A 26,503-nucleotide genomic window follows, 5' to 3' on the forward strand; every position below is an offset into this window, starting at 1 on the left:
CTAAGGGCTTTACATTTATTAATTCATTTAATCCTCACAGCATCCCTATGTTGTTGGTTCTATTATCCTCCACTTCTGTAGATTAAGAAAGTGAAAAAGACAGTAATTTTCCCCTGGTACATAGCTATTAAGGTACAGGCAGTCTGGCTCCAGAACCTACTCTGATCTACTCTACCAGTGATGATTTTTCATCGGCTGCACATCAGAACAACTTGAGTTGAGATGCCCTTGGACATCTATATTTTGAAGACCACTGGTGATTCTAATGTGTAGTCAGGATTGAGAACATTCTAAACTAACATTTACTGCTTTTCATTATAATGTAGATAAATTTAATATGTTAAAATATACTTTCTGATTTTAATGATAATAGTACTTTAGTTCATATTTTGACTTGGACATTTTAAGGTCCTTTTTTGTAGGTAGAATTGGAGTTGAGGCAAAAATTTTGTGGATTACTGAAAAATCAGTTATGTCTTTATTTTGGTGTCTAGGCACTCTGCCTTTTGTGTAATACATGCAAATGTGTGTGTACACTTACTTATATACAGTCTTTCAGCATAAAGAATTTTTAGAGTAATCTGTTAAAGTAGTTAGATATTTCTTCCTAAAAGTAATGTTTAAAGTATATTGATTTTAAAATATGGAAACATTTAAAAAAAAGTAAAATATGGAATCATTCTGTATATACAAAACAAGGAATAAAATGAATCATAGAATGGTGTAATTGTTTAAATTGTGTTAGGCCCAGCAAGTTAATACCTACACAAAATTGATTTAATCCAGCATATAAAAATCTTCTTAAATTTATTAATTTTGTATCTTTCTTATTCTGTGTCATTGACATTTTAACATTTGATACTAGGCTAAAATATATAGAAGAAAAATTTTAAATTCTATTTAAAATATACTATATGAAGAGTGATTATGAGGTATAATAAATAAGACAACAGGTTTGAAAATAGTTTATCAAAATCTAGTTCTCTGGTCTCAAAATCAATGATCTAAATTTATTTTTAAAATTATTATTATGTGATTTTCATTGGTCACTGTTGTTTTGCTCTGAATAGTTGGCTGCCGACCATTGCATGAAGTCTCCACCAGAGAGTGCTAAAGATATTTCAGTGGGGAATGTTATTTACTTAGACTTGCCTGGACTTGTCAGCCGGGTAGACTTTTTTTTTTTTCTAAGAAAAGAATTTGATTTCTTATTTACAAAATTCCTCTTGCTGTGAAATATATTCTGTACCTTGACAGTTGAATATTTCTACAGATATCGTAAATGATGAGTATTTAATTGCTTCATTTTTGGTTCTCCATACTGGCTTGAAATATCTTTGATTATTTTGTGAAGTTATCCTTTAAAAACTAAAAGTTGCATTTTCTTTTACACAATAGATGTTGACTTTTCTTTACACAATAGATGGTTTTTTTGAAAACCTGAATAATTTAAAATGAACTAGAGAAACTAGTAATTTGTTTTATGAGGTTGAAAAAAATACTGTGTATGTTTTAATTTTAAGATAGCAACTAAATTAGCAAATAGTTTTAATATTTGCAATTCTAGCATACAATATTATTCTCAAAGTATTATTAATTATCTGTGATGACCATATATTTTGTGTTACACATTTAGAGTAGGGTATGAAAGAAAATCTGGTCCCTTTATATTTGATAAATCTCTAAGTGAGCATTTTACAGAGTGATTATCTAACAGAAGTACTGAATGATAACAGCTGTTTTTTCCCTTCTTTTCCTCTAGGTATCTTCACTCAAATAACATAGTTGTGGTTCCGGAAGGTAAGTGCACTTCCAGTTTTTAGTTAGGAGGTGCTATAGTTTAAATAGTAGAACAGATAGTATAGTGCTATTATAGTTTATAATAGAACAGATTGTCTCTTTAAACCAATTTTGGTTGGAAAATTAGGGAATTTTAATTATAGAGCATCTTTATTAGTTTCAAAGCTTTTTTTCCTCTAATTAGTAATCCAGTTAACTGTTACGATTTAATTAAATTTAAGAAGTCTAAAATGGTTATAATGGTTAGGTAAAAATTTATTATCAGATAAACTGTCATTGGGTAAATAATAAAATGATAACTTTTAAGTTTAATAAATCCAGTTAAGCATTTTGGTTAGATAAAAAAGACTTTATATATCATTTCATGAATTATTTATTCAAGTAATTTTTACATTGTTTTAACATTTTTATTCGTGCTCTTTTTAAGGTAGAAGTGTTATCACTTCATAAAATTTAGTTTGATACTATACTCCAATAAAAACTTTAAAAAATTTTAGTTTGATATATGTTTTTACTATTATGTCAGCCGTGGAGACAGGGATATTAAGTATTAAAATATTTAAACTTGGAGTACTTGTATTAAAGTTTGGTCTTAAAACACTTGGGTCAAATTAATCTTGCTTTTACCCTTCTTTTCTCTTCGAAGCCATTGGGTCCCTTGTAAAACTACAGTGTTTGGATCTTAGTGACAATGCCTTAGAAATTGTTTGCCCAGAAATTGGTCGTCTGAGAGCTTTACGTCATCTTCGATTAGCTAATAACCAACTGCAATTCCTACCTCCAGGTAATCATAGTCTGTAGCACACGAGCTTCTTGTATATTACAAGTCTATTTTTATTAATATTTCTTACTTTGTGTCTAGGCAGTGGGCTTTGGATATATTTGTAAGTATTTGATTGTCTACTTGTTTGAGGATGACACTAAGGAATGTGGATGAAATATGACTCAGAGTCTTTTCCTTGATGCAAACATGAGAAGGTGGCATTTATGTTTTTCAGCTACAATTACTACAGTTGTGCATTGGAATCAATGCTTCTTCAAATCACTGTCCTGGTGAAATATTTGTACCAAAAGCTACTTCAGTTCTGAATTTCACATAGGAGAATTTATATGAACTTTGCATTTTAGTGTCCAAAAAGCAGATACATACAGTGTTTTCTCTCATTCTCTAGTGAGGTAAATGATGTACATTAACTTGGAGTTAATGTGAAATCATACTAGAATTTAGTAGCAGAATTTAAGTTTGAGTCCTAGAATTAATTGTCAGTTCTGCCTTCTGTTCATCCTATTAGGTTATGATGTACCTATTGATAGTACCAAAATCCTGCATTCTCCTGAGCTACCATTAAACCCTTTGACTTTCTTACAAGGGGTATTCAGAGACCTTCCTTTGTGAACCCACACATTTGCAGATTCCTCTGTCCTGTGTCATGTCGCATATTTTTTTAAAAAGTGAAGTATGATTTAAAAAAAAACTTGTGCTTCAGGTATTACATAAGAGTTACTCTGCATTCAAAAATGAGCAAAAAAAATACAGATGTCATTCACATTGGCTGGGATTATTTCTACCCAGTAACTCAGGAATACCGACTAGTCTTTTAGTGTATCCGAGTGAAATGTGTGACTCAACCAAAATTACAAATTACTACCTGTCATAGAACTTCAGGGACATGTGAAACTGTTAAAAACTATTCATGTTAAATCCATGAATGAATTTATAATTTAAAAAATACTTTCTCCAAAGTTTTTCAAGTACAGAAATTTCTAAATGAAACACAGTAGCTGATTAATTTTTAGACTTTATGTGCTGACTTTCATATATAGGTTCAATATTGTATACAAAAATGATAATTAGTATAGCAGTTGACTCTGCTTAAAAAAATATTTTTTAACCACATATAATGAGAGTCTTCCTTTTTCCAACTCTACTTAATACAAAAATTTTCAGTATGGTGTGGGAATATGATCTTTAAATTTTATTGTATGTAATCAGACTCAGTGGTGTTTCATCATTCTAGCTTTCATCAAGTTTATGTATTCACATACTTAGGAAATTAGATTCTCTTTCAGAGACTGTCTAGAAAATATATCAGCAAAGATAATACTTTAGATTTTCAGGGTATTTTCATATATGAAACTTACACAAGATACATTATAGAGTCAAAACACATGGATATAATACTGAATATTTTAGATTTTCATAGTATTTTCATATATGAAGTTTATACAAGTTATGTTGTAGAATCAAAATGCATAGGTATAGTACTGTATTCATAAGCCCCTTTTTCTATACATTTAAAGAACGTCTGAGTAACACAACTCTCTGTTAAAACATTGTTCTTTGTTTTCTATTTTTCTGTCTTTTCCTGTAATGTAAGAACATTTTGTGGTAAAATGTGGCCATTTCCTTCCATTATATACTCTCAGAGGTTAAGGATATACTACTAATGTCATTGACTGCTTCCTAGTAACCAGTGGAGGGTATAGGTTTCCTGACTACTTTAATATGATTTTAAATTTATGTCTCACCTGTTTCATAATAGATTTGAGGCATTTACTTCTGATTTTATTTCCCTAGCTTATTTCTGTTGTTTATGTTTGGTTTTGCTTGTTTTGAGAAAATTGCATACAGTAATAACTGTGTATTTTGAGTAGAAACTTTTGATTAAACTATGTATAGACTTTTTTTCTAGGCCATCATAAGTAGCAATGCACTAGATCTTACTAATTTTTTGAATCACTTTATGTATCTCTTTATGAGGTAATTTCAAGTGTTATGATTTGAATGGGAGAGGGGCTAGGTACACATCCCCCAGGTGTTTGACCGTCTTTGGGGACATACTATGGAAAAGTTATTTTAACTGCAGTAAAAAATGTGAGGGACCTCCATATAGTGTCCATTTGATGATGGTAGACTCCAATTGATATCTGATTGTTAGCCTCTTCTACCTAGTCCATGTTATTAGTATAGACTTCTTACGTGTTATATTCCTGTGAAAGACTTAATATTTTATTATGTGTATTTTTTTGTGGTTGAAAAACCGTTGAATGTAATTTCACATTCAGTATTTAAAATTTGAAAATTTAAGAGCAGTATTTAAAAAATTTTAAGCATTTAAAATATCTAAATGGATAATAGAGAGTTTTAAAATTAGGATCTGAGAATGGATTACAGGGGCTTCATGAATGCCCTCAAATTGTATGGACAGTTTGGTGTTTGTGAGTGTGTACATATTGCTGTGAAGAAGGTCCAATGTTTTTATCAGTTTCTCAAACAGATCCATGACTCATATAGTTGATTCTCTTGGGTTGTTTGCCAATACCCATTCTTTGGGAATGTCCCTTTCCCCCATTCTATTGGATTGCAGAGTACTGCCATTTTTCTACCTTGTGACATTGCTTTCTCTCCACAGTTGATTGGTCCTGGTGTAGGTACCTGACCCAAGCAGGACCATTTCTCTCCCTGGGCATTTTGAAAGAGGTGGTGTGGGAGAAGGAAAGAGAACAAGAGAGAACAGCGGAGGCTGAGAAAGAAAATCAGGCTCTCTTTCTCTCTGGGCTTCTATACAATACTGTGTAATCTTGTGAGGTCTGGTAGTAGCCATGCGGACTGGGAAACAAGGAGAGAAAGATGAAGTAGATAACTAGAAAGAAGATGGAGGCAGAGACTTCCTAAGTTTTCTTTAATTTCCCAATCACTGATTCTGTTCCTAAGGCCCATAGACTTTGCGCTTAAGCTAACTCTAGCTGGCTTCTGTGGATTGTTAACAAAAGAGCTCCATGTAACATAGCTGCCCCAAAGACGTAAAACAGCCTGTCTGGGGTATAGGATTAATTGTATATTGAACTCTCCTATTTACTTAACTGTTATGCTTTGAAATTGCAAAAGCTCTTATTAATAGTAGGAAGTCCAGGGTTAGCAACAGCATGATCAGTAGTATGTCTGTGAAGTGGTTCATTCTGTCATCTGTTTTTTCCTTTTTGTAGTATGCTTTGTACCCTTTCTATTTTATTTTATTTATTTATTTATTTATTTATTTATTTACTTACTTACTTACTTACTTACTTACCTGAACTCAAGTAATTTTGGAGGAGGTACAGAGATCATTGGCGTGGGGTGATGATGGGTATAGAAATGTGAAGACAGGCTATAAAGAGTATGTTGGTAAGTCGGTATAGGGAAAGTGTACTGCCCTCTTTGGCCCCGTAGCTGGGCCTGAGAAACTGACATAAGACAGATTAACAGGAGAAAAGTATACAGATTTTATTTAGTAATTTTTACATGTACACAGGAGCCTTCATAAGAAAAATGAAGACCCAAAGAAGTGTAGTTAGAACCAAACACATATATACTAGGTTGGACAATGAGTAGTAAATTGTGAAAATGTGACAAGACAAAGGAGTTTGAGCAAGGGCAGTTATTTGTAGAAAAGTGACTAGGAAGATAAGGTTTGGTTTAACAAGGTTTGTTTGTCGTTTGGCCTCACCTCCCTGTCTCTGGTCATAAGAATGTCTTCCTTCCTCCTGGTATGGGGGTTACACCTTTTGCATGGGAATTTTATCTCCTGCTTTCAGGAAGAAGAAGGAAGCTTAGAGTGCTCTTCTTGCATCTGCTGTTTTTCAGTGCCTTTAACTTAAAATAATCAGTACACCAGGATGGCATATTTTGGGGTGGCATACTCTGAACTCCTACACCAGCCACCACAGTGGGCAACTAGAGCTTAATTCTGTGTGAAACATATCCCTCAGAATCATCCCACTAAAGTGCTGAAAGAGCTACAGTACTTCAACATCAACTTCCAAAAATTATGGTTGAGAGCTGATTGGGTGGGAGGGTGGGTGTTAATTCTCTGTTACTTCTGGCATGCTGCACATGTACACACATGGACAGAGCAGCAGCCTTCTGCAGTTTCAGAAAAGTCCTCAGCCACAGCGATATGGATACTGGTAGTGGAGCAATGGCCAGAAAACACTGAAGTGGTCCACCTAGGTGATATGTGTGGAACTCTGACAAGTTCTCACAGACATCATGCACCATGGATGAAGAGAGGTGCTTGGTATATCTGCTTTCAAAATCTTCCAGACTTGGTCCATAGACCCCAACCTGAAAGATAAGACTAATTTAATAGTTTGGGTTTAACTTGGTTCCAAATTACCTCCCCCACAAAAAAATCTTCTGGCTAATGTTATTGAAATCATAGTCTATGGTGTAAGAACTTTGGAACCTGAAGCACTATTTTTATGAGCAGATCCAGTCCCTCCTCCCTTTTTTTCAATAACTTTGTATATTATTTGGCAATGAGTGTTGTGGGTTTATATTTTAAATACCATATGGAAAAGGTTAAATGAATATTTTGGCTTTTTTTACTGTGATATTTAAAAATTTATTTTTAATTTTTGTTCATTTTTCACAAGTAAAAATTGTACATATTTAAAGTATACAGTGTGATGTTTTGACATATGTATATATTGTGAAATGATTACTACAATCGAACTAATTAACATATTTGTCACCTCCCAAAGTTACCTTTTGTGTGGGTGTGTGGTGAGAACACTTGAGATCTACTCTCTTAGCAAACTTCAAATACACAATACACTATTATTCAGTTGCCTTTTAAAAAAACTTTTTATTGTGGTAAATTTTAAGCACAATCAAAAGTAGACAGAATAGAATAGTAAGCCCCCATATACCCAATACCTAACTTTAACAATTATCATGGCTTTCTCCTCTCTTGTATTATTTTTCTTTTAACTTTTGTTCTTCATATTTTTGTCCTCTCTTAAAGTTGTTTATTTTTTAATTGGGGTAAAATTTACATACAGTGAAATGCTCAAGTGTACAATTGTGAGTTTTGATAAATGTGTATACCCATGTAACCAACATCTTATTTGAGATACAGAACATTTCCATTAACCCAGAATGTTCTCTTATGCCACTTCCAGTCAATCTTTTTGCTATAGGCAAACCCTATTCTGATTTCTCTTACCATAGATTAATTTTGTCTGTTGTTGAAAATAATATAAATGGGAACATATAGTATGTTCTCTGTTTGACTTCTTTCACTCAAAATAATGGTTTCGAGATGCATCCATGCTGTTGCATGTGTCCGTAGTTCATCCTGTTTTATTGCAGAGTAGAATTCCATTGTATAAACATACAATTTATAATTTACTTTCCTCTTAATGGACATGTCAGTTTTTTCTAGCTTTGGGCTATTATCAATAAAACTAATATAAACATTCTTTTTTTTTTTGTGGGGTCGTCGGGAGAGGCCTTTTTTTTTTGCTTTTTTTTTAAAATTTTTATTTATTTATTTATTTATTTATGGCTGTGTTGGGTCTTCGTTTCTGTGTGAGGGCTTTCTCCAGTTGCGGCAAGCGGGAGCCACTCTTCATCGCGGTGCGCGGGCCTCTCACTATCGCGGCCTCTCCTGTTGGGGAGCACAGGCTCCAGACGCGCAGGCTCAGTAATTGTGGCTCACGGGCCCAGCTGCTCTGCGGCATGTGGGATCTTCCCAGACCAGGGCTCGAACCCGTGTCCCCTGCATTGGCAGGCAGATTCTCAACCACTGCGCCACCAGGGAAGCCCCAAACATTCTTGTATAAGACTTTTTATGGATATATGTTTTTATTTCTCTTGGGTAAATACCTATTAGTAGAAATGTGATTCATAATATAGGTATATGCTTAACTTTATAAGAAATTGCCCAGCAGTTTTAAAAATAGTTATACCATTTTACACTTCTCACAGAAATATATGAGAGTTCTAGTTACTCTGCATGTTTGCTAGTATTTGGTGTTGTCTGTTTTTGGCTTTGTTTGTTTATTTTAGCTGTAGTAATGGATGTGAAGTTACATTACATTGTTTTAATTTGTGTTTAATTGAATTTGTCTTTCCCTCTTGACTAATGGTATTGAGCACCTTCTAATGTATTCGTGGACTATTCCAAATCTTCTTTTTGAATTGTAGGCGGTATCTCCCTGCTTTACAGACCAGTGGCCGGATTTAGGTTGCTGAAGAATTCTCTTTGCTCTCTAGTTCTGCCCCTTGCTTTCTGTGCCTTGAGAGCTCTTTTAGCCCTGCTGCCCCATCGTTGACCTGTGTATGGCTGCCCTGTACTCTGAAGGTGGGTCTTGCCTCTGCAAAGTTTCTCTTGGCTTTCCTGTTATCTTCCATTCCTCAAGTCTTCCTTAGCTCAAGGCCTAGAGGACTTTGGGGAGATGATCTCAGCTCTCTTCCCTTGCCCCCATTTTTGGTGAAAACTAGTGGAAAAGAGTTAGTGTGAAGGGGGGCCAGGTAGTTCATACAGCCTCTCTCTGTGTCTGGGGCTGCTCTGGATTCTATGCTGGTATGCCAGTCCACACATAGCCCTTCAAAGTTAGACTGGTTTCTTTTTAGTGCTTGTCTGTGGCAGATTCCTTGTCTTCCCATTACAGTCAAGGGTGATAGCAACTGGAAATCTCTTCTGTTTTAAAATGGGCTTATCACTTTTTGGAGTTGATTTTGGTTTCTGGGTGTCCTCAGTCTCTGAAAAATTTTAGAAACTATAATTATGTAGCTTATCCAACTTCTTCTCATGGTTAGGGTGTAAGTGACAACTCTTTTGACTTTTTATTTTCCTATTGGCATTAAGTTCTCCTCCCTCACAGGCTACCACAATTTGGTTTTTGTTCCTCTCTACCTTTCTTTCTCTACCTACTTTCTGTCTTCTTTTGGATTACTTGAGTATGTTTTAGTGTTCCATTTTATTTCCTCTACTGGTTTTTCTTTACAGTTTACAATATGCACCCTTAACTTATTACAGCTTACTTACGATACTGTACCACTTAATATAAATTTTAAGAACCTTCCAGGGCCTTCCCTAGTCGTCCAATGGTTAAGAATCCACTTTCCAGTGTGGGGGATGCGGGTTTGATCCCTGGTCGGGGAACTAAGATCCCACATGCCGTAGGGCTACGGAGCCTGCATGCCACAACTAGAGAGCCCACGTGCTGCAACTGTAGAGCTCACACGCTCTGGAGCCCGCGTGCCACAACTACAGAGCCCACGTGCTCTGGAGCCAGCATGCCACAACTAGAAGTCTTTGTGCTGCAATGAGGAGCCCATGTGCCGCAACTAAGACCTGAAGCAGCCAAAAATAAATGAATAAATAAATAAATATTTAAAAAAAAGAACCTTCCAATAGTATACTTCCATTTACCCTCCTTCGTTTGTGTTATTGTATCATGTATTTTATATCTATATATGTTATGAACCCTACAATATAATGTTTATTTTGCAATGGTCAGTTATCTTTAAAGGAAATCACAATAATTTTTTAAAAAGATATTCTTTGTATTTACCCATATATTTATCATTTCCCGTGCTCTTCATTCTTTCTTGTAGATCTCTTTTTTATTTGGTATCATTTCTCTTCAGCCTAAAGTATTGATACTTTCTTTAATATTTCTTGTAGTGCAGTTCTACTGTCATAGTTCTACTGAACTATGTCAGTTTCTCTTAATGCAAAAATGTCTATTTCACCTTTGACTTTGAAGCATATTTTCTCAGGATATAGGAGTCTGGGTTGACAATTTTTTTTAGCACTTTTAAAGACAGCTTTCCATTGTCTTCTGATCCCATTGTTTCTGATGAGAAGTCAGTTGTAATTTGTATCATTGTTACCCCATATATGTCTTCTTCTATGGCTATATTAAAATTTTTCTCTTTATCTTTGGTGTTAGCAGTTTGTCTATGATGTACCATGATGTAGGATTTTTTATATTTATCCTGCAAGGGCTTTTCTTGATTCCCAAATTGGGAAGTTTCCTGTTACCTGTTATTATTTCTTTATATATTTTTCAGCCCCACATTTTTTTTTTTCTTTCAAGAACTCCAGTTACACACATTAGATCATTTGATAATGTTTCACAGGTCACTGAGGCTTTGTTCTTTTTTTAATCTTTTTTTTTCCTCCTTATCTAGAGGTTGGATGATATCTGTGTATCTGTCTTCTACTCCAATAACTTCTTTTGTGATCTCGCATATGTTATTTATTAAGCCCCTCTTCACCCTCTCACAGCTGTTTCCTCTTTGGTACCTTGTCTTGCATTTTCCAGCTGCTTCAGCCTCCCAAACTGTGATCTCTGTCTCTTTAGCACTGTGAGACTTGGGTTCCACTTCCCTGTGTTGTGGGCAAGAAAGCCTTGTCCAGCTTGGGACACAAGGGGTGTTTACCTTATTTCAATGATCAGAGTCCTTTGTTTCCTGTTTGTTGCTTGAAAGCAGTTGCCTCATATATTTTTGACTAGTTTTATTGCTATATTTTGGTGGGAGGCAAGTCTGGTATCAGTGTCCCTGTCATATCTAGAAGTGGAAGTCCTATTAGATGTTCTTTGATTTCTCATCTGATTGCTTACCTGCATTCTTTTATATATATAACTTGTATGCCATTTAAACATTTATATGTTGCCTTCTCCTACTTCCAGTATCAAAACTATAACATTATTTGTTACAGAATAAATTTAAACTCATTTTCTTCCAAAGGCTTTTTCTAACTTAAGTAAAATTACATTATCTATTATGAAGGGAAGTACAGTGTACTTACAAATAAAGGATTACTGGAGAAAGATTTCCATCAGTGCAGAGCAACTTGCCAAATACTTTGTGATTCACCATTGGCCACAAAGGCCAATGAATATTAGAAGAATCAGAAAATCCAGCTGCCCCTTGATAGTAAAGAGAATCCTGGTGCTGTGATTCACTGTAAACTCTCTGAATTCCCATGAGAGAAGATTATGGTAGCAGACAAACAGCAAAATGTAACTAGGAGTCAGAAAAGATGTTGCTTACATCTGCTATATAAATCAGCCTGTTTTTTTTTTAAATGGTTTTATCTTTGAAAAATTGTTCTGCATACCAAAAAGGGAAGGATTTTTTAGCCCAAATTGAAAACGTTAAAGTAGTCTAGGGGCTTCCCTGGTGGTGCAGTGGTTAAAAATCTGCCTGCCAATGCAGGGGACATGGGTTCGAGCCAGGTCTGGGAAGATCCCACATGCCGCGGAGCAACTAAGCCCGTACGCCACAACAACTGAGCCTGCGCTCTAGAGCCCACGTGCCACAACTACTGAGTCCACGTGCCATAACTATTGAAGCCTGCGTGCCTAGAGCCCGTGCTCCACAACAAGAGAAGCCACCACAATGAGAAGCCCATGCACTGCAACGAAGAGTAGCCCCCGCTCAACGCAACTAAAGAAAGCCCGCGTGCAGCAGCGAAGACCTAATGCAGCCAAAAATAAATAAATAAATAAATTTATAAAAAAAGAAAAGCAGTCTATGTTGTACTTAAATGGATAAAAGCATGCAAAAACAGAAATACATACTACATGTAACTAGCATGAATTGTTCTAAAACTCAGGCTTCAAGTATGGTCAAGTTTATCATTTTTTCTTAAAATTTATTTTTCCTCCAGTTGAGCCTCTGTTGCTTTATTAAAATGAAATTTAGTATCTCTTCTTAGCTCTGTCCTGTTGCCACCAAATTATTCTGAAATCTTTATGCTCACTGGTCTAATGTGGAGGTTGGGATCAGCCTTCTTCCTACAGAGGACAGGCTTCCTAGGAAGCCCAATCACTCTAGAGTTTCCCCTGTTGCTTGCTGCCCACCTGCTGAAAATTCATTGGCATAGTCTGACAGATAGTAGTGCAGGCTGCTGTGACTCTTCAGAGGTGCTGACCCCGCTCCTATAGGTACAGGCCTGGTCAGAGGTGCTCCACGTTTGCATTCCGTGGGTTTCAGTTTCTAGGAATGATGGGTGGCCCCAGGAACACTGGGTCAGCCCTGGTTTCACTGTGCCTGTGTTCTCTTTCTTCTTTAGTGATCAACTGAAAGGGAGAAGAGAGCAGCTTTCTTTTTGAATCCTCAAGGCACAAAGGATCTTACTGTGCCACTGCCGCCAAATAATCAAGGTTGTTCACCCCCGTATTACCCTCCTTGGGTGGATACCATAGTAATTCAGGGTGATTTACCTTCCTAGTGAGACAGCTTTTCACTGATTCTACATCAGTACTGGCAAAATAACTAGCTCTCACTAAAAAAATGTAAATAATTAATCTCTGGCAGAGTCCCATCTGGTGTTACCAGGCTATATATGTATAGTCATCAATATATGTAAATAGATTTTCTCTATTTTACAGGGTTATCTACATGACCTGGGGCACTTACTGTTTCACCTACTCAACAGAAAAGTATTTGTTGGTTCAAAATACCATGCTATGTACTAGAGGAACTGGGGACAGTGAAGGGGTACAAAATCCAGAGCCAGGTTTCAAAGGAGCTTATAATATTTTATTGTCAAATAGTTTAAACTATGAACTTCCAAAGAAGAGACTAGGTGGAGGGCTTCCCTGGTGGCGCATTGGTTAGGAATCTGCCTGCCAGTGCAGGGGACACGGGATAGAGCCCTGGTCTGGGAAGATCCCACATGCCGTGGAGCGGCTAAGCCCGTGTGCCACAACTGCTGAGCCTACGCTCTAGAGCCTGTGAGCCACAACTAATGAGCCCGTGTGCCACAACTACTGAAGCCTGCAAGCCTAGAGCCTGTGCTCTGCAACAAGAGAAGCCACTGCAATAAGAAGCCTGTGCACCACAACAAAGAGTAGCCCTCGCTAGCCGCAGCTAGAGAAAGCCCGCACGCAGCAACGAAGACCTAATGCAGCCAAAAATAAATAAATAAATTTATTAAAAAAAAAAAAAAAAAAAAGACTAGGTGGAGAAGAGAAAGAAGTATCGAGTGTGTTAGGAGTTGGTCATTATCTTGGTAGTGTGCCAAGTGGTTCAGATACTTTGGCAACTAATGGATATAGGGATAAAAATCTAGCAATCTACCTACCCTCAGTTTGCTAGGTGACCACTGAATAAATGAATAAATTGTCTACCAGAGTCCTAAACTCATATTCATAACCTGTTCTTTCAGTGTCTCTTATAGACTTCCATCTACTTTATTAGTCTCTTTGTAACACATATAGTACTTTATTCGTAAAGTTAACTTTATACTATATAGTTAAACATATATTAGTAACTTTATAGTATTATATAGATTTTTAATTCAGACTTTTACATAAAATTATTTTGGTGTACTAGATTAGATAAAACAGATTTATCAGAAAAAAAATCTGTCAATACTATTACATATTGTAAAATCTGTTTACAAATAGAGTTAAAACTTCTAAATTGTATTTTAAAACTCTTACAAGTTTTGAAAATTGGGCAAAAGTCTTAGAATCAAAATGACCATTAAAATTCTTCTAAAAGAAAAAAAATTGTTTTCTGGACTATGCCTCCTTCTCAGTGAAAATAAATACAGAAAATACTCCTTTTTAGGAAAGGTGTGAAGGGAAGTGGTGGAAAACTTCCCAAATGTCAGAAACACAAAAGTTCATTCTGATGATACTTTTAAAAAAAAGCAAAAGGAGAAAAGTTGGTCCCTCAGACTTGGAAAGCCTCTCCCATCATACTATTGGCTAAGGCATGTTGAATTCCTTTCTGTGGCCCATTCCTTTGTGAAAAGATTTCAAAGCAGCTAATATCATCACAGCAGTGATCTAATTTGAAATCTTTTAAGGGGAATACTGCCAAATTCACTTCACATGCAGTGCTGCTTCTCTTCCCTTTCTGTACACAATTTTCTACTCCATGGTCTATTACAAGCTTGGTGCTGTATGGGAACCTTGAAGACAGTACTGAGGTCAGTGAAGAGAGTTTAAAGAGAAGTCAGGCATGATGTGAGGGACTGAGCTGATGTTTATGTGGTGTGCAAGAGCAAATGACTTGGAGTTGGATATTTTCCATTATTTTGTCTTTGAAATGTATCTGTCTCGTAGTCTATCATCCACACTGCTTCCAGGATTATCCTTCTAAAATACAGATTTGGTAAACTACTTCCCCAATTAAAATCCTTCGAGGATTATTTCAATCCTTCATTGAAATAATTTGCTAAAAGTGTGTGGTTGCCGGAATAGAAGCCCGTGTTGGGTAATAATCATTTGTTTATTTTGAAGACCAGGAATTAGGAATATTAAAAGAAAAAAAAAAAAAAAACCCTGATAATTGTAGAAGTGTTCTTTTTTGATTTTTTTTTTTTTTTTGATGTGGACCATTATTAAAGTCTTTATTGAGTCTGTTACAGTATTGCTTCTGTTTTGGTTTTTTGGCCGCGAGGCATGTGGGATTTTAGCTCCCCGACCAGGGATCAAACCCACACCCCCTGTATTGGAAGGTGAAGTCTTAACCACTGGACTGCCAGGGAGAGGCCCTGTAGAAGTATTCTTAATCTTTTGGAATAAACTTTCTTCAGAACTTATGTATTTTCTTAGGGACAACCTATTAATGGGAATTCAGAGATTTTACTTTTTTATTCAAATCAACTTGCAGTATTTTGGAGGTGGCATGGAGTAATTTCTATCATATCTTTTGATATGGCAAAACTTGGGTTTGTAGTTCATTTTTATGCAGTTCATTCATAGCTTTCAAGTATTCAGCATGTATTATGTTAATAGAATGATTTGATATATTGCATTTATTAAGCAATCTTTGGGAAAGGCAAGTATTAAATAGATACATAAACAAAGGTTATATTTTCATGGTTGTTGTATGGTTTTAATTGATTTTTCTACCTTGATTTCAGTATACTGTTGTTTTGTGATATAATCAGAAAATTACAGTTTCATGTTAATACAATTGTGGAGAAAAATTAACTGGCAGAATATAGGTGATGTGCTGAAATATGTATTTCTTAAAAAATAATGTCTTCAACGTGTAAAATATTTTGTTTTGTTTCTTCATGTGTTATTTGAACATGCTTATTGGTTACTTCATCTGTTTTATCTTGTTAAAGGTTTTAATTTAAATCAGATTGTCTGTTCTGCAAGTAATTTTAAAGTTAATGATTGTTTTAGTGCAGAAAAAGCATTATGATCTGCCAAGGATTGATGTAATGAGAAGTAATTAAACAAAATTTAGTTTGTTACCAAATTCACCCTGCCCCCACCCCACACAATTGGCATCACAGTTCTTTGGGTTTTTTTCAATTTCTTTATAAAAAATCAACATATTAAGCAGATACATTGATGTTTTTGAGCAATTTGTTGTAGTTTTCACTGGGTATTTATAAAGTGGTGAGAGAACTTGAAATAAAAACTGTGGCTATGGAAGTGACAAAGGGTTCAAAAAATGAATGTCCTTATATGCTTATAACAAATGCTATTAGTTGGTTGTATGTCTCTTCTACTTCTTAGCTGGATCTGCTGACTTCCCTGATCCTGACTTATTCTGAAAGAGAATCAAAGTCTGGCAGGTCTGTCTTGATGACTTTTTTCTTTTTAATTTAAAAAGTTTGGTATTCATCACTTTAGTATGAATTTATAGTACCAATATTAGTGTCTTATTATTTATTTTTTTAGGAATAACAGCAGGTTTTGTAGGAGTCATATTATTTACACATACATTTAGGTCCTAACACAAAAGTTTGTTGGAAAAAATAGCTGAAAGATACATAGATGTTTAGAGTAATAGATCTCAGAATTTCTCTTTCCTTCATCCATTTTTACCTCTTTTTAAAATATAAATGTACATTTTTATGAAGGAAAGTACAAATTTCTTACAAGTAAAATAAGATTAAAATTTTAATTATTAAATCTTCAGTCGAGTAACCAAAGAAATATTCTTATAAATGCATTAAAAAATGCTTTTTTTTTTAACGTTTTATTTTATATTGGAGTATAGCTGATTGACAATGTTGCGGTAGTTTCAGGTACACAGCAAAGGGACTCAGCCATACAGATACATGTATCCACTCTCCCCCAGACTCCCCTCCCATCCAGGCTGCCACATAACATTGAGCAGAGTTCCCTGTGCTATACAATAGGTCCTATTGGTTATCCATTTTAAATATAGCATTGTGTACATGTCGATCCCAAACTCCCTAACTATCCCTTCCCCCCATCCTTCCCCCACTCCGGGTAACCATAAGTTTGTTTTCTAAGTCTGTGAGTCTGTTTCTGTTTTGTAAATAAGTTCATTTGTATCATTTCTTTTTAGATTCTGCATATAAGTGATATCATACGATATTTCTCTTTCTCTGACTTACTTCACTCAGTGTGACACTCTAGGTACATCCATGTTGCTGCAAATGGCATTATTTCATTCTTTTTAATGGCTGAGTAATATTCCATTGTATATATGTACCACATCTTCTTTGTACATTCCTCTGTCGATGGACATTTAGGTTGCTTCCATGTCTTGCCTATTGTAAAGAGTGCTGCAATGAACACTGGGGTGCATGTATCCTTTCGGATCATGTTTTTCTCCAGACATATGCCGAGGAATAGGATTGCAGTGTCATATGGTAGCTCTATTTTTAGTTTTTTAAGGAACCTTCATACTGTTCTCCATAGTGACTGTACCAATTTACATTCCCACCAACAGTTTAGGAGGGTTCCCTTCTCTCCATACCCTCTCCAGCATTTATTGTTTGTGGATTTTTTGATGATAGCCATTTTGACTGGTGTGAGGTGATATCTCATTGTAGTTTTGATTTGCATTTCTCTAATGGTTAGCGATGTTGAACATCTTTTCATATGCCTCTTGGCCATCTGTATGTCTTCTTTGGAGAAATGTCTATTTAGGTCTTCTGCCCATTTTTTGATTGGGTTGTTTGTTTTGATGATATTAAGCCTTATGAGCTGTTTGTAAACTTCGGAGACTAATCCCTTCTCGGTCACATCATTGGCAAATATTTTCTCCCAATCTGTGGGTTGTCTTTTCATTTTGTTTATGGTTTCCTTTGCTGTGCAAAAGCTTTTAAGTTTAATTAGGTCCCATTTGTTTATTTTTGTTTTTATTTCCATTATTCTGGGAGATGGATTGAAAAAGATATTGCTGGGATTTTTTTTTTCTGGCTGCATTGGGTCTTTGTTGCTGCACATGGGCTTTCTCTAGTTGTGGCGAGTGGGGGCTACTCTTTGTTGCAGTGCGTGGACTTCTCATTGTGGTGGCTTCTCTTGTTGTGGAGCATGGGCTCTAGGTGTGCGGGCTTCAGTAGTTGTGGCGTGCGGGCTCAGTAGTTGTGGTAAGTGGGCTCTAGAGCACAGGCTCAGTAGTTGTGGCACACAGGCTTAGTTGCTCCGCGGCATGTGGGATCTTCCTGGACCAGGGCTCAAACCCGTGTCCCCTGCATTGGCAGGTGGATTCTTAACCACTTTGCCACCAGGGAAGCCCGTTGCTGTGATTTATGTCAGAGAGTGTTCTACCTATGTTTTCCTCTACAAGCTGTATAGTGTCCAGTCTCACATTTAAATCTTTAAAAAAAATTTTTTTTTACTTAAAAAAATTTTGTTTTATTATTTTATTTATTTATTTAATTTAATTAATTCATTTGGCTGCATGGGGTCTTCATTGTTGCATGCGGGCTTTCTCTAGTTGTGGTGAGTGGGGGCTACTCTACGTTGTGATGCACGGGCTTCTAATTGCGGTGGCTTCTCTTGTTGCAGAGCACAGGCTCTAGGCGCATGGGCTTCAGTAGTTGTGGCACACGGGCTCTAGAGTGCAGGCTCAGTAGTTGTGGCACATGGGCTTAGTTGCTCTGCGGCACGTGGGATCTTCCCAGACCAGGGCTCGAACCCATGTCCCCTGCATTGGCAGGTGGATTCTTAACCACTGCGCCACCAGGGAAGTCCACATTTAAGTCTTTAATCCACTTTGAGAGCTTATTGTTGTGTATGGTGTTAGAGAATGATCTAATTTCATTTGTTTTACATGTAGCTGTCCAGTTTTCCCAGCACCATTTGTTGAAGAGACTGTCTTTACACCACTGTGTAGTCTTGCTTCCTTTGTTGTAGATTAATTGACCATAGGTGTGTGGGTTTATTTCTGGGCTTTCTATCCTGTTCCATTGATCTATATTTCTGTTTTTGTGCCAGTACCATACTGTTTTGATGACTATAGCTTTGTAGTATAGTCATCAAATGTAGGGCTCATAACCTTCACTCCAATGGGAGAATTTCTGTGGTATAATTGTTCTCCAGTTTGTGGGTTGCCCACCTGGCATGTATGGGATTTGATTTTATCGTGACTGAGCCCCTTCTGCCATCTCACTGCGGCTTCTCCTTTGTCTTTGGATGTGGAGTATCATTTTTGGTGGGTTCCAGCATCTTCCTGTCAGTGGTTGTTCAGCAGTTAGTTGTGAATTCAGTGCTCTCTCAAGAGGAGGTAAGTGCACATCCTTCTACTCTGCTCTCTTTGATGCTTTGAAAAATATGTTTAACTTAAAGCAGAGCAAATATACATTGGAAAATATTTTTTAAAGTATGCAGAGTTATGCATGTTGTTGTATATATCTCAAACCCAAATTATGATTTTTGCGGTGCAATTCTTTTATTACCTGAGATCATCAGGAGGCTGAATACTACACATTTGAAAATGTGAGACAGTTTTTCTGTATCAGTGCATAACCAGTGAAGGAATAATCACTCATACTGGCTTGTGTATATGGAGTGTTGTCTTCCAGTCTTTATACCCACAAGTGGGGTCTTCAGGGATAAATTTCCATGACTTTTTCACTTAAAGTGAAATGATCCAATGGCATAATTGAATATGTATTCTACACATAACAAATTCCTAAATTATTTAGCAATTTAAGAACCAAATACTTATATTTTTTTTAGGGAGTGATATATGAAATACAGACTACAGAATACTGTTAATTTTAAATACAGGAAAAATGAAAGTTTTAATCTGTTTGTCTTTTCAGGTTCTTAATATAGTAGATCAAATCAGATCTGTAAATCAACAATTAGTAATAATTTTACCTATTCTCTACTTCTTAAGAATTTTTTTTATAAAGTGCCAATCACCATACGTATTTTAGTTGACTGTTCTTGGTTTGCCTATGGTGTCCTGTGATATTGCTTTTGAACTTAATAGATAAAGCTATTTTAAGTTTCCCATACCTAGAATGTCATGGAGCTTTATGAACTATCACTTTCAATAAAACAACAGCCTATAAAATTAATGTTACTTGATCCCTGCTTCTCCATTTTCTTATCCAATTTGGTAGGTAGGTTTTAACTTGATGGGTTCTGATATTCCTCCTCTCACTAATATGCAACATCCTTAATTTGTACTGACTCTGAAGATTTAATTTTATAAAAGGTATAGAAAGACAGTCTTGAAAATTTGCTTCTCCTGCTAAAAGACATGACATAATAGGGTATGAGGATTTACATACTATGTCTGTTTATTTCCTATCCATAGTTTATATTTCTACTTCTAAATCAGAAACACATGTAAAGTTATGATACATAAATGGTAAAGCAAGGAATAGAACTTTGATTTCCTTATCTCTAGGGCAGTATCTAGAACTGATTTACAAAGTGTGATGTATACATAACTTTTTTCCTCCATATCACTTTTAAAAGTCTTCTAGACAATATCTTTTTAAACTTTATGACAATGTCAGTAATTTTGTTCCTAGCATGAGTTAATAATTTATTTAAACTGTTGCCCATTGATTTTTTAAAATAGCTTTATTGAGGTACAATTTGCATAGCATAAAATTTATTATATGTACAGTTTCTTGAATTTTATTAAGTGTACATAGTTGAGGAAGCCTTATTACAGTCTAATTTTAGAATATATCCATCATCCCAGAAAATTCTCTATTGCCTGTTTGTTGCTAGCCCCTGTTGTCACCCCCATCCAACTATTAATCTTGTTTCTATTTTTATAAATAGCTTTGCCTTTTCTAGAAATTTCATAAAAATGGAATCATGTACAATAATATGCAGTCTTTCCTGTCTGGCTTATTTTATACTTAGCATAGATTTTTTTACATGTATGTTCTTTTATATTTTAGTAGGTTGTTTCTTTTTATTATTGAGTAATATTTTATTGTATGGATATGCCATATTTTGTTTACTTACCAGTTAATTGGCCATTTAGATTGTTTTCAGTTTGGGCTGTTATGAATAATGTTGCTAACAACATTTGTGTACAAGCTTTTTTTTTTTTTAATTTTAGATTTTATTTCTTTTTTGTGTACAGGCTTTTTGTGGGCTTATGTTTTCTTTTCTCTTAGGTAAATACCTATGAGTAGAAGTGCTGGTTTGCATGGTAAACATATTTTTAACTTTGAAAGAAACTACTAAACTGTTTTCCAAAGTATCTGTACCACTTATATTCCCACCAGCACTGTATGGGAGTTCCAGTTCCTCCATATCCTTGCCAACATTTGGTATTTTCAGTCTTCTAATTGTGGCTATTCTAGTGGCTATATAGTCAGCTCATTATAGTTTTATTTTGCATTTCCCTCAAAACTACAGACTAAGCATCTGGTTGTGTCCTCATAAAATTCCTATTTAAAATCCTAACCCCCAAAGTGATGATATTAGAAAGTGGGGCCTTTGGGAGGTAATTATCAGTAAGCCATAAGGGCAGAGCCCTCATGAATTAGATTAGTGCCCTTATAAAGGAGGCTCTTTAAGCTTCCTCACCCCTTCTACCAGGTGAGGTTGCAGTGAGAATTGCACAGTCAATGAGAGGGCAGGCCCTCTCTAGACACTGGATCTGCCAGCACCTTGATCTTGGACTCCCTAGCTTCCAAAACAGTGAGAAATAAGTTTCTGTTGCTTTAAAGTCACCCAGTTTATGGTAGTTTTGTTATAGCATCCTGAACAGACTGACAGCATCTTTTTCATGTACTTATTTGCCATTTCTTTGGTGAAGTATCTATTCAGAAATCTTTTGCCCTGTTTTACACTGAGTTGTTTGTGTTATTTTTAGTTGTAAGAGTTCTTTATATATTCTGGTGTTAAAGGATAATTTTCACACAAAAAGGTAAGATTATGACTCCTGTATAGATATAAAACTTTTTTAATGTGTTAAAGTTTTTATTTAACCTGTTAATGAGAAAACTGGTAAGGTGTTATAACCAGTTCAAAGGAGGATCCAAAGAACAGACACATTTATAGATCAAGAATATTGAAATGAACATTCAGATGGAACCAAAGGAGGTTTTTTTCCACAATGGCAGAGGGTGTCTCTCCATTGTGGGATATAATTTATTTTTGTGTTTATAAATAAGGATTATTTTAAATTTTATCAGGTTGTAATCTATAATACAACTTACAGAGTTATAAAATAGCCCTCATAGGATGAGAATCAGATCACCTGGAACGAAGTGCTGTAGAGCAGGGCTCAGCAACTCTGACCTGTGGGTTGAATCTGACCCACCACCTGATTTTGTAAATAAAGTTTTATTGGAAGACAGCCATGCCTGTTCATTTACACATTGTCTTTGGCTGCTTTTGTGCTACAGTGGCAGAGTTGAGTAGTTGTGACAGAAACTGTATGGCTCACAAAGCCTAAATTATTTACTAAATGATCTTTTACAGCAAGGTTGCTGATCCCTGCTTTTTCCTGCATACAAGTCCTTTATCAGATATGTTATTTATAAATATTTTCCCCTAGTCTGTGGCTTGTCTTTTCATTTTTTCTTAAAAATATCTTTTGAAGAGCAAAAGTTTTACATTTTGATGAAGCCCAATTTATTAGCCTTGTGTTTCATGGATTGTGCTGTCAAATGGTTTGCCAAACGTAGGATCACAGTTTTTCTCTTATGCTTTCTTAATAAGTTTATATAAAATTTTATCTATTACATTTATGTCTATGATCCAGTTCAAGGTAATTATTGTGTATGATGTGAGGTAAGGGTTGAGATATTTTTAGATGTGGGATATTCACTTGTTTTAGCATAATTTGTTGAAAAGACTGTCCTTTCTTTGTTGAAGTACCTTGGTACCTTTGTCAAAAATCAGCTGACCATAAATATTTGGGTTTATTTCTGGAGTCTCTCAGTTCTGTTCCATTAGTCTTTATGTTTATCCTTATGGCAATACCACATTAGCTTGATTACTGTAGCTTTATAGGAAGCTTTGAAATGAGGCCATGTAAGTTCTCAGCATTTTTCTTCTTTTTCAGATTGCTTTAAAAAAATTAAATTTAATTGATATTTTTCAAACCAAAGAAAATTCATTTTTCCTCTTTTTTGGGTGTTTCATCTGTATATATATTTTTGTATGTATGTATGGGTAGCAGTAAGAAGATAAAGATGAAGGTCTGGAGGACCTTTCAACAAAATGATCTATGGGGATCATTACACTGTTCAGTATCATTTCTAACTACCCAGTCTATTTCTTGCTTTCATTTTTAATTATGCAACTTATGACTTTAAGCTTGCTTCTCTAATTTTATTGTGCCTCCCACAACAGTGTGCCTCTTATCAATAGCATAGGGACAGTGAAGGGCCAAACAAGGCCAGTGACGTGGTCTACATTGTGCCTCCAGTAGGATGGATGGTTGAAGGACAGACAGACGTGAGACTGAGGGAAACTGTTTCTGTTTGTCCCCCCACCCAGCTGTGGACCTGCTTCTCCTCCTCACTGATGGCCAGATCTTGGTGGTGGGAGTTGAGCAAAAGAAGGTAAAGACTGAGTTTTGGCTCACAGCCAATCACCACAAATGCTTTTCAATGTCCTATAAAGATTATATAAATATATATAAAGAGATTAGATGAAAGGATACCAGACAATGAGGATGCTTACTGGAAGAGTTCTTTTCTCTGTGGCTTCTTTATAAATATGAATGAATTTCTGTATTGCTAAAGATTGGGAAAGTAAACATTGTGAACATCTTTTTTTTTTTGGTCATATCTGATAAGCCATTCAGGGCCTATCATAGCACTCAGACTTTGTTATTTAATTTTTCTATAATTTCTAAATTCTGGTATTTAAACAGCCTTCATCCATATAAAAATACAGATTTTGTAGCAAATTAATTTTAAAATTCTTTCATAGAACTAAAGTAAAATAAATACTACTTTGAAATTTATCAGTATTTAACAAAATGTTTATAAGAAAAGTTCAGCTATTGCTAGAACTAAAATTGTCCCAACACCTTTAGGATACAGGCTTCAGCTTTTGACAAAGTATTGGGATATGTTTAAAGTATGTTTATACTTCCATAGAATGTTAATTATCAACCACTGTCTTTTAAACCTCCTAATGTGCTAATTCGAGGCAAATAAAGGTGGAAAATTATGTATTTTTCCTTCTGTATTTTTGTCATTTTAAAATTACTTTGAAAGTAAACACAGTGGCTTTGTTCTCTTCAAATCCTTCTTTTTGTTTCATCCATTCTCTGAATGCTCTACTTACTTTCTTTAAACAGTGCTTTACATAAAGTATATTAGTAAATCTTTGTAAAAATTGTGATGAATAACTTCCCATTTCTTCCTCACTGCCTAGAAAAAGATGGTAGTATTTTAGTGTCAGTCACTGAGACATTAAGCCTTGAGTGGTAGTAGTTATTTTCAACATCATGATTAAGGCTCTTCAGAAGAATGCTTTTGTTAAATGTTTGTATTTCTCCCTTTATCTTCATTTAATTATTTCTTAGTATTACTCCTTATTAGGCTAAATTATTTTGGTATCTCTAATTAAAACTTAAATATCTTACAATGATCTGGCTTTTAAGAAGACATGCCAACTAAAGATGCTGAACCTTTTTCTCTTTGCTGTAGGCCCAGACATTGCCTGCTTTGGTTTCCTAATTTAGTAACAGAAATAAAACTATGCACGACTGGGCAGGTTTGGTATGCTGGCACCCAGCTGGGAAGCATGGGTTTCTTAAGTAAATGGACCAATGGGGATTTGCGGAAAACACAGATTAAGTTACATGAGCTTTGCACTTCACAAATTCCTAGCTATTTAAAGGAACTCGACTAACCCACTGCCACCTAAATAAAGCTCAGTTTTGTTTAAACACACAGACACACTAAATGATGTATTGTTTCCTTTTCCAAATTTACCTCTCATCTTTGTGCTATTAATTTCATATTTTTGTACACTTTTAAAAAGCACTTTCTCTTTTAATAAATAATGCATCAAAATTAGTTAACTCTATTCAATTATTTTGTGCATTTGTAATACCTTTCAAGATAGCATAATATAAAACAGTCAATAATATAGATGTGTAATGTGTTTCTGTGTGAGAAAAATGAAAGAAAGTTCTGACAGAGACAAATAAGGAAAAATTTTTAAAAAGCGTGGTTTTGCATACTGCCTCTGGCACCTGCTTGGCTGGGTGGCCTTGAATCCTGCTGTCTCTTCCTCCACCACAGATATTGTCAGTGCTCTGCATCATGAAGCGCTCACTGTGCTCGGGTGGGTTTGCAGTGGGTGCTTTCTTGGAATGTTTGAAATCAGGCTGCTTTCCTGTCTGCTGACACTTTTCCTTTTCGCTGCTGCTTCTTATCTGGCATATTCCTGGTCTTCTTTTCTTTTCTTTCTTTTTCATCTTAGTCTTCTTAAGGTCCATTGCCTCTGAATTTGGGGAAGAGCCTTGAGGCCCAAGGATTAGCCCACTTCTTTTCTCCTTCAAACCTTTATGTATTTCTTCTGGCCACTGTCTTTCATTGTCAGATGAGGGCCAGCCGTCCACCATGGTGATCTTTTTTTTTAATTGCCTTTAGACTGTTTATAAACTCTGGAGGCATATTCTGAAGTGTACTTTCATTGAAAGAGAGAGAGAATATGAATGAATGAGAATCTCTCATTTCTGATAAGACTTCTTTTTTAAATTAATTAATTAATTTTTTTTGGCTGTGTTGGGTCTTTATTGCTGTGCACGGGCTTTCTCTAGTTGTGGTGAGCGGGGGCTACTTTTGCTGTGGTGTGCGGGCTTCTCATTCCAGTGTCTTCTCTTGTTGCAGAGCACCAGCTCTAGGCATGCGGGCTTCAGTAGTTGTGGCACGTGGGCTCAGTAGTTGTGGCTCTTGGGCTCTAGAGCGCAGGCTCAGTAGTTGTGGTGCATGGGCTTAGTTGTTCCGTGGCATGTGGGATCTTCCCGGACCAGGGCTCGAACCCGTGTCCCCTGCATTGGCAGGTGGATTCATAACCACTGCGCCACGAGGGAAGTCCCTCTTATAAGACTTTTGACAGATAGGAATGGACAGTTAATTCCAGTACTTGAGAGAGTATAGGTGGTGTGTGGAGGAGGATACAGTGTGCATTATAATCATACTTAAAGCAGTATTAGTTCACAATTAGAACAAAAGGGATTTAATATAAACTTTAGTCAAATTACATTGACTTTAGGATCAATATGATTTCCCATTGTATAAACGCAATCCAAAGTATAATAATACTAAACATCACAAATACTTTGACTGAAAGTGGTCAGAAGGTTACTAATCTATAAAAAAGTCAGTTTTTAAATGATCTATTTCTTGACTTTTGTGAACATCTGAATAAGGCAGATGCCCAGTCCTAGCATCAGGGTTCCTCCCTCTTGACTTCCTTCCTTACCTCATTCTCTGCCTTTCACACCCAGTGGAAACTGGTTCGTAGTTTCTCTGCTACTGGCCTTTCCTTTGCTTTCCTGGGAGAGAGAAGACACTGTTCTTACAAGGTTTCCCTGACAAAGGGAGGGGGCGTCTCTGCTGTCAGAAACTTAAAGTGGCATCTCTTGGTTACTATGTAATTCTAAACATTAGTGAAGATCTAGTATATAGATATTTTTGCTCTGTCTTAGTAATTTTGATTTCTTAAATGTGTTATATTCATGCTATTGTTATTGCTAGTAATAATAATCATATCTTAACAGTTACTG

At 35.7% G+C, this 26,503-nt stretch overlaps 1 protein-coding gene across 2 annotated transcripts in view; it reads left to right on the forward strand.

The window, feature by feature from the left end:
- LRRC28 (leucine rich repeat containing 28) overlaps positions 1 to 26,503 on the forward strand; it is a 173,600-nt gene that overhangs the window by 31,012 nt on the left and 116,085 nt on the right. Inside the window, exons 4-6 of one of the 2 annotated variants that reach the window (XM_059912595.1) lie at positions 1,763 to 1,800; positions 2,447 to 2,584; positions 23,251 to 23,315. In XM_059912595.1, coding sequence (XP_059768578.1) covers positions 1,763 to 1,800; positions 2,447 to 2,584; positions 23,251 to 23,315 — 241 coding nt within the window. The remainder of the gene's footprint in view (positions 1 to 1,762; positions 1,801 to 2,446; positions 2,585 to 23,250; positions 23,316 to 26,503) is intronic. The other variant, XM_059912594.1, reaches the window with a different exon arrangement.

This window comes from Balaenoptera ricei, chromosome 2 (assembly GCF_028023285.1).
Source record: "Balaenoptera ricei isolate mBalRic1 chromosome 2, mBalRic1.hap2, whole genome shotgun sequence".
NCBI lineage: Eukaryota > Metazoa > Chordata > Mammalia > Artiodactyla > Balaenopteridae > Balaenoptera > Balaenoptera ricei.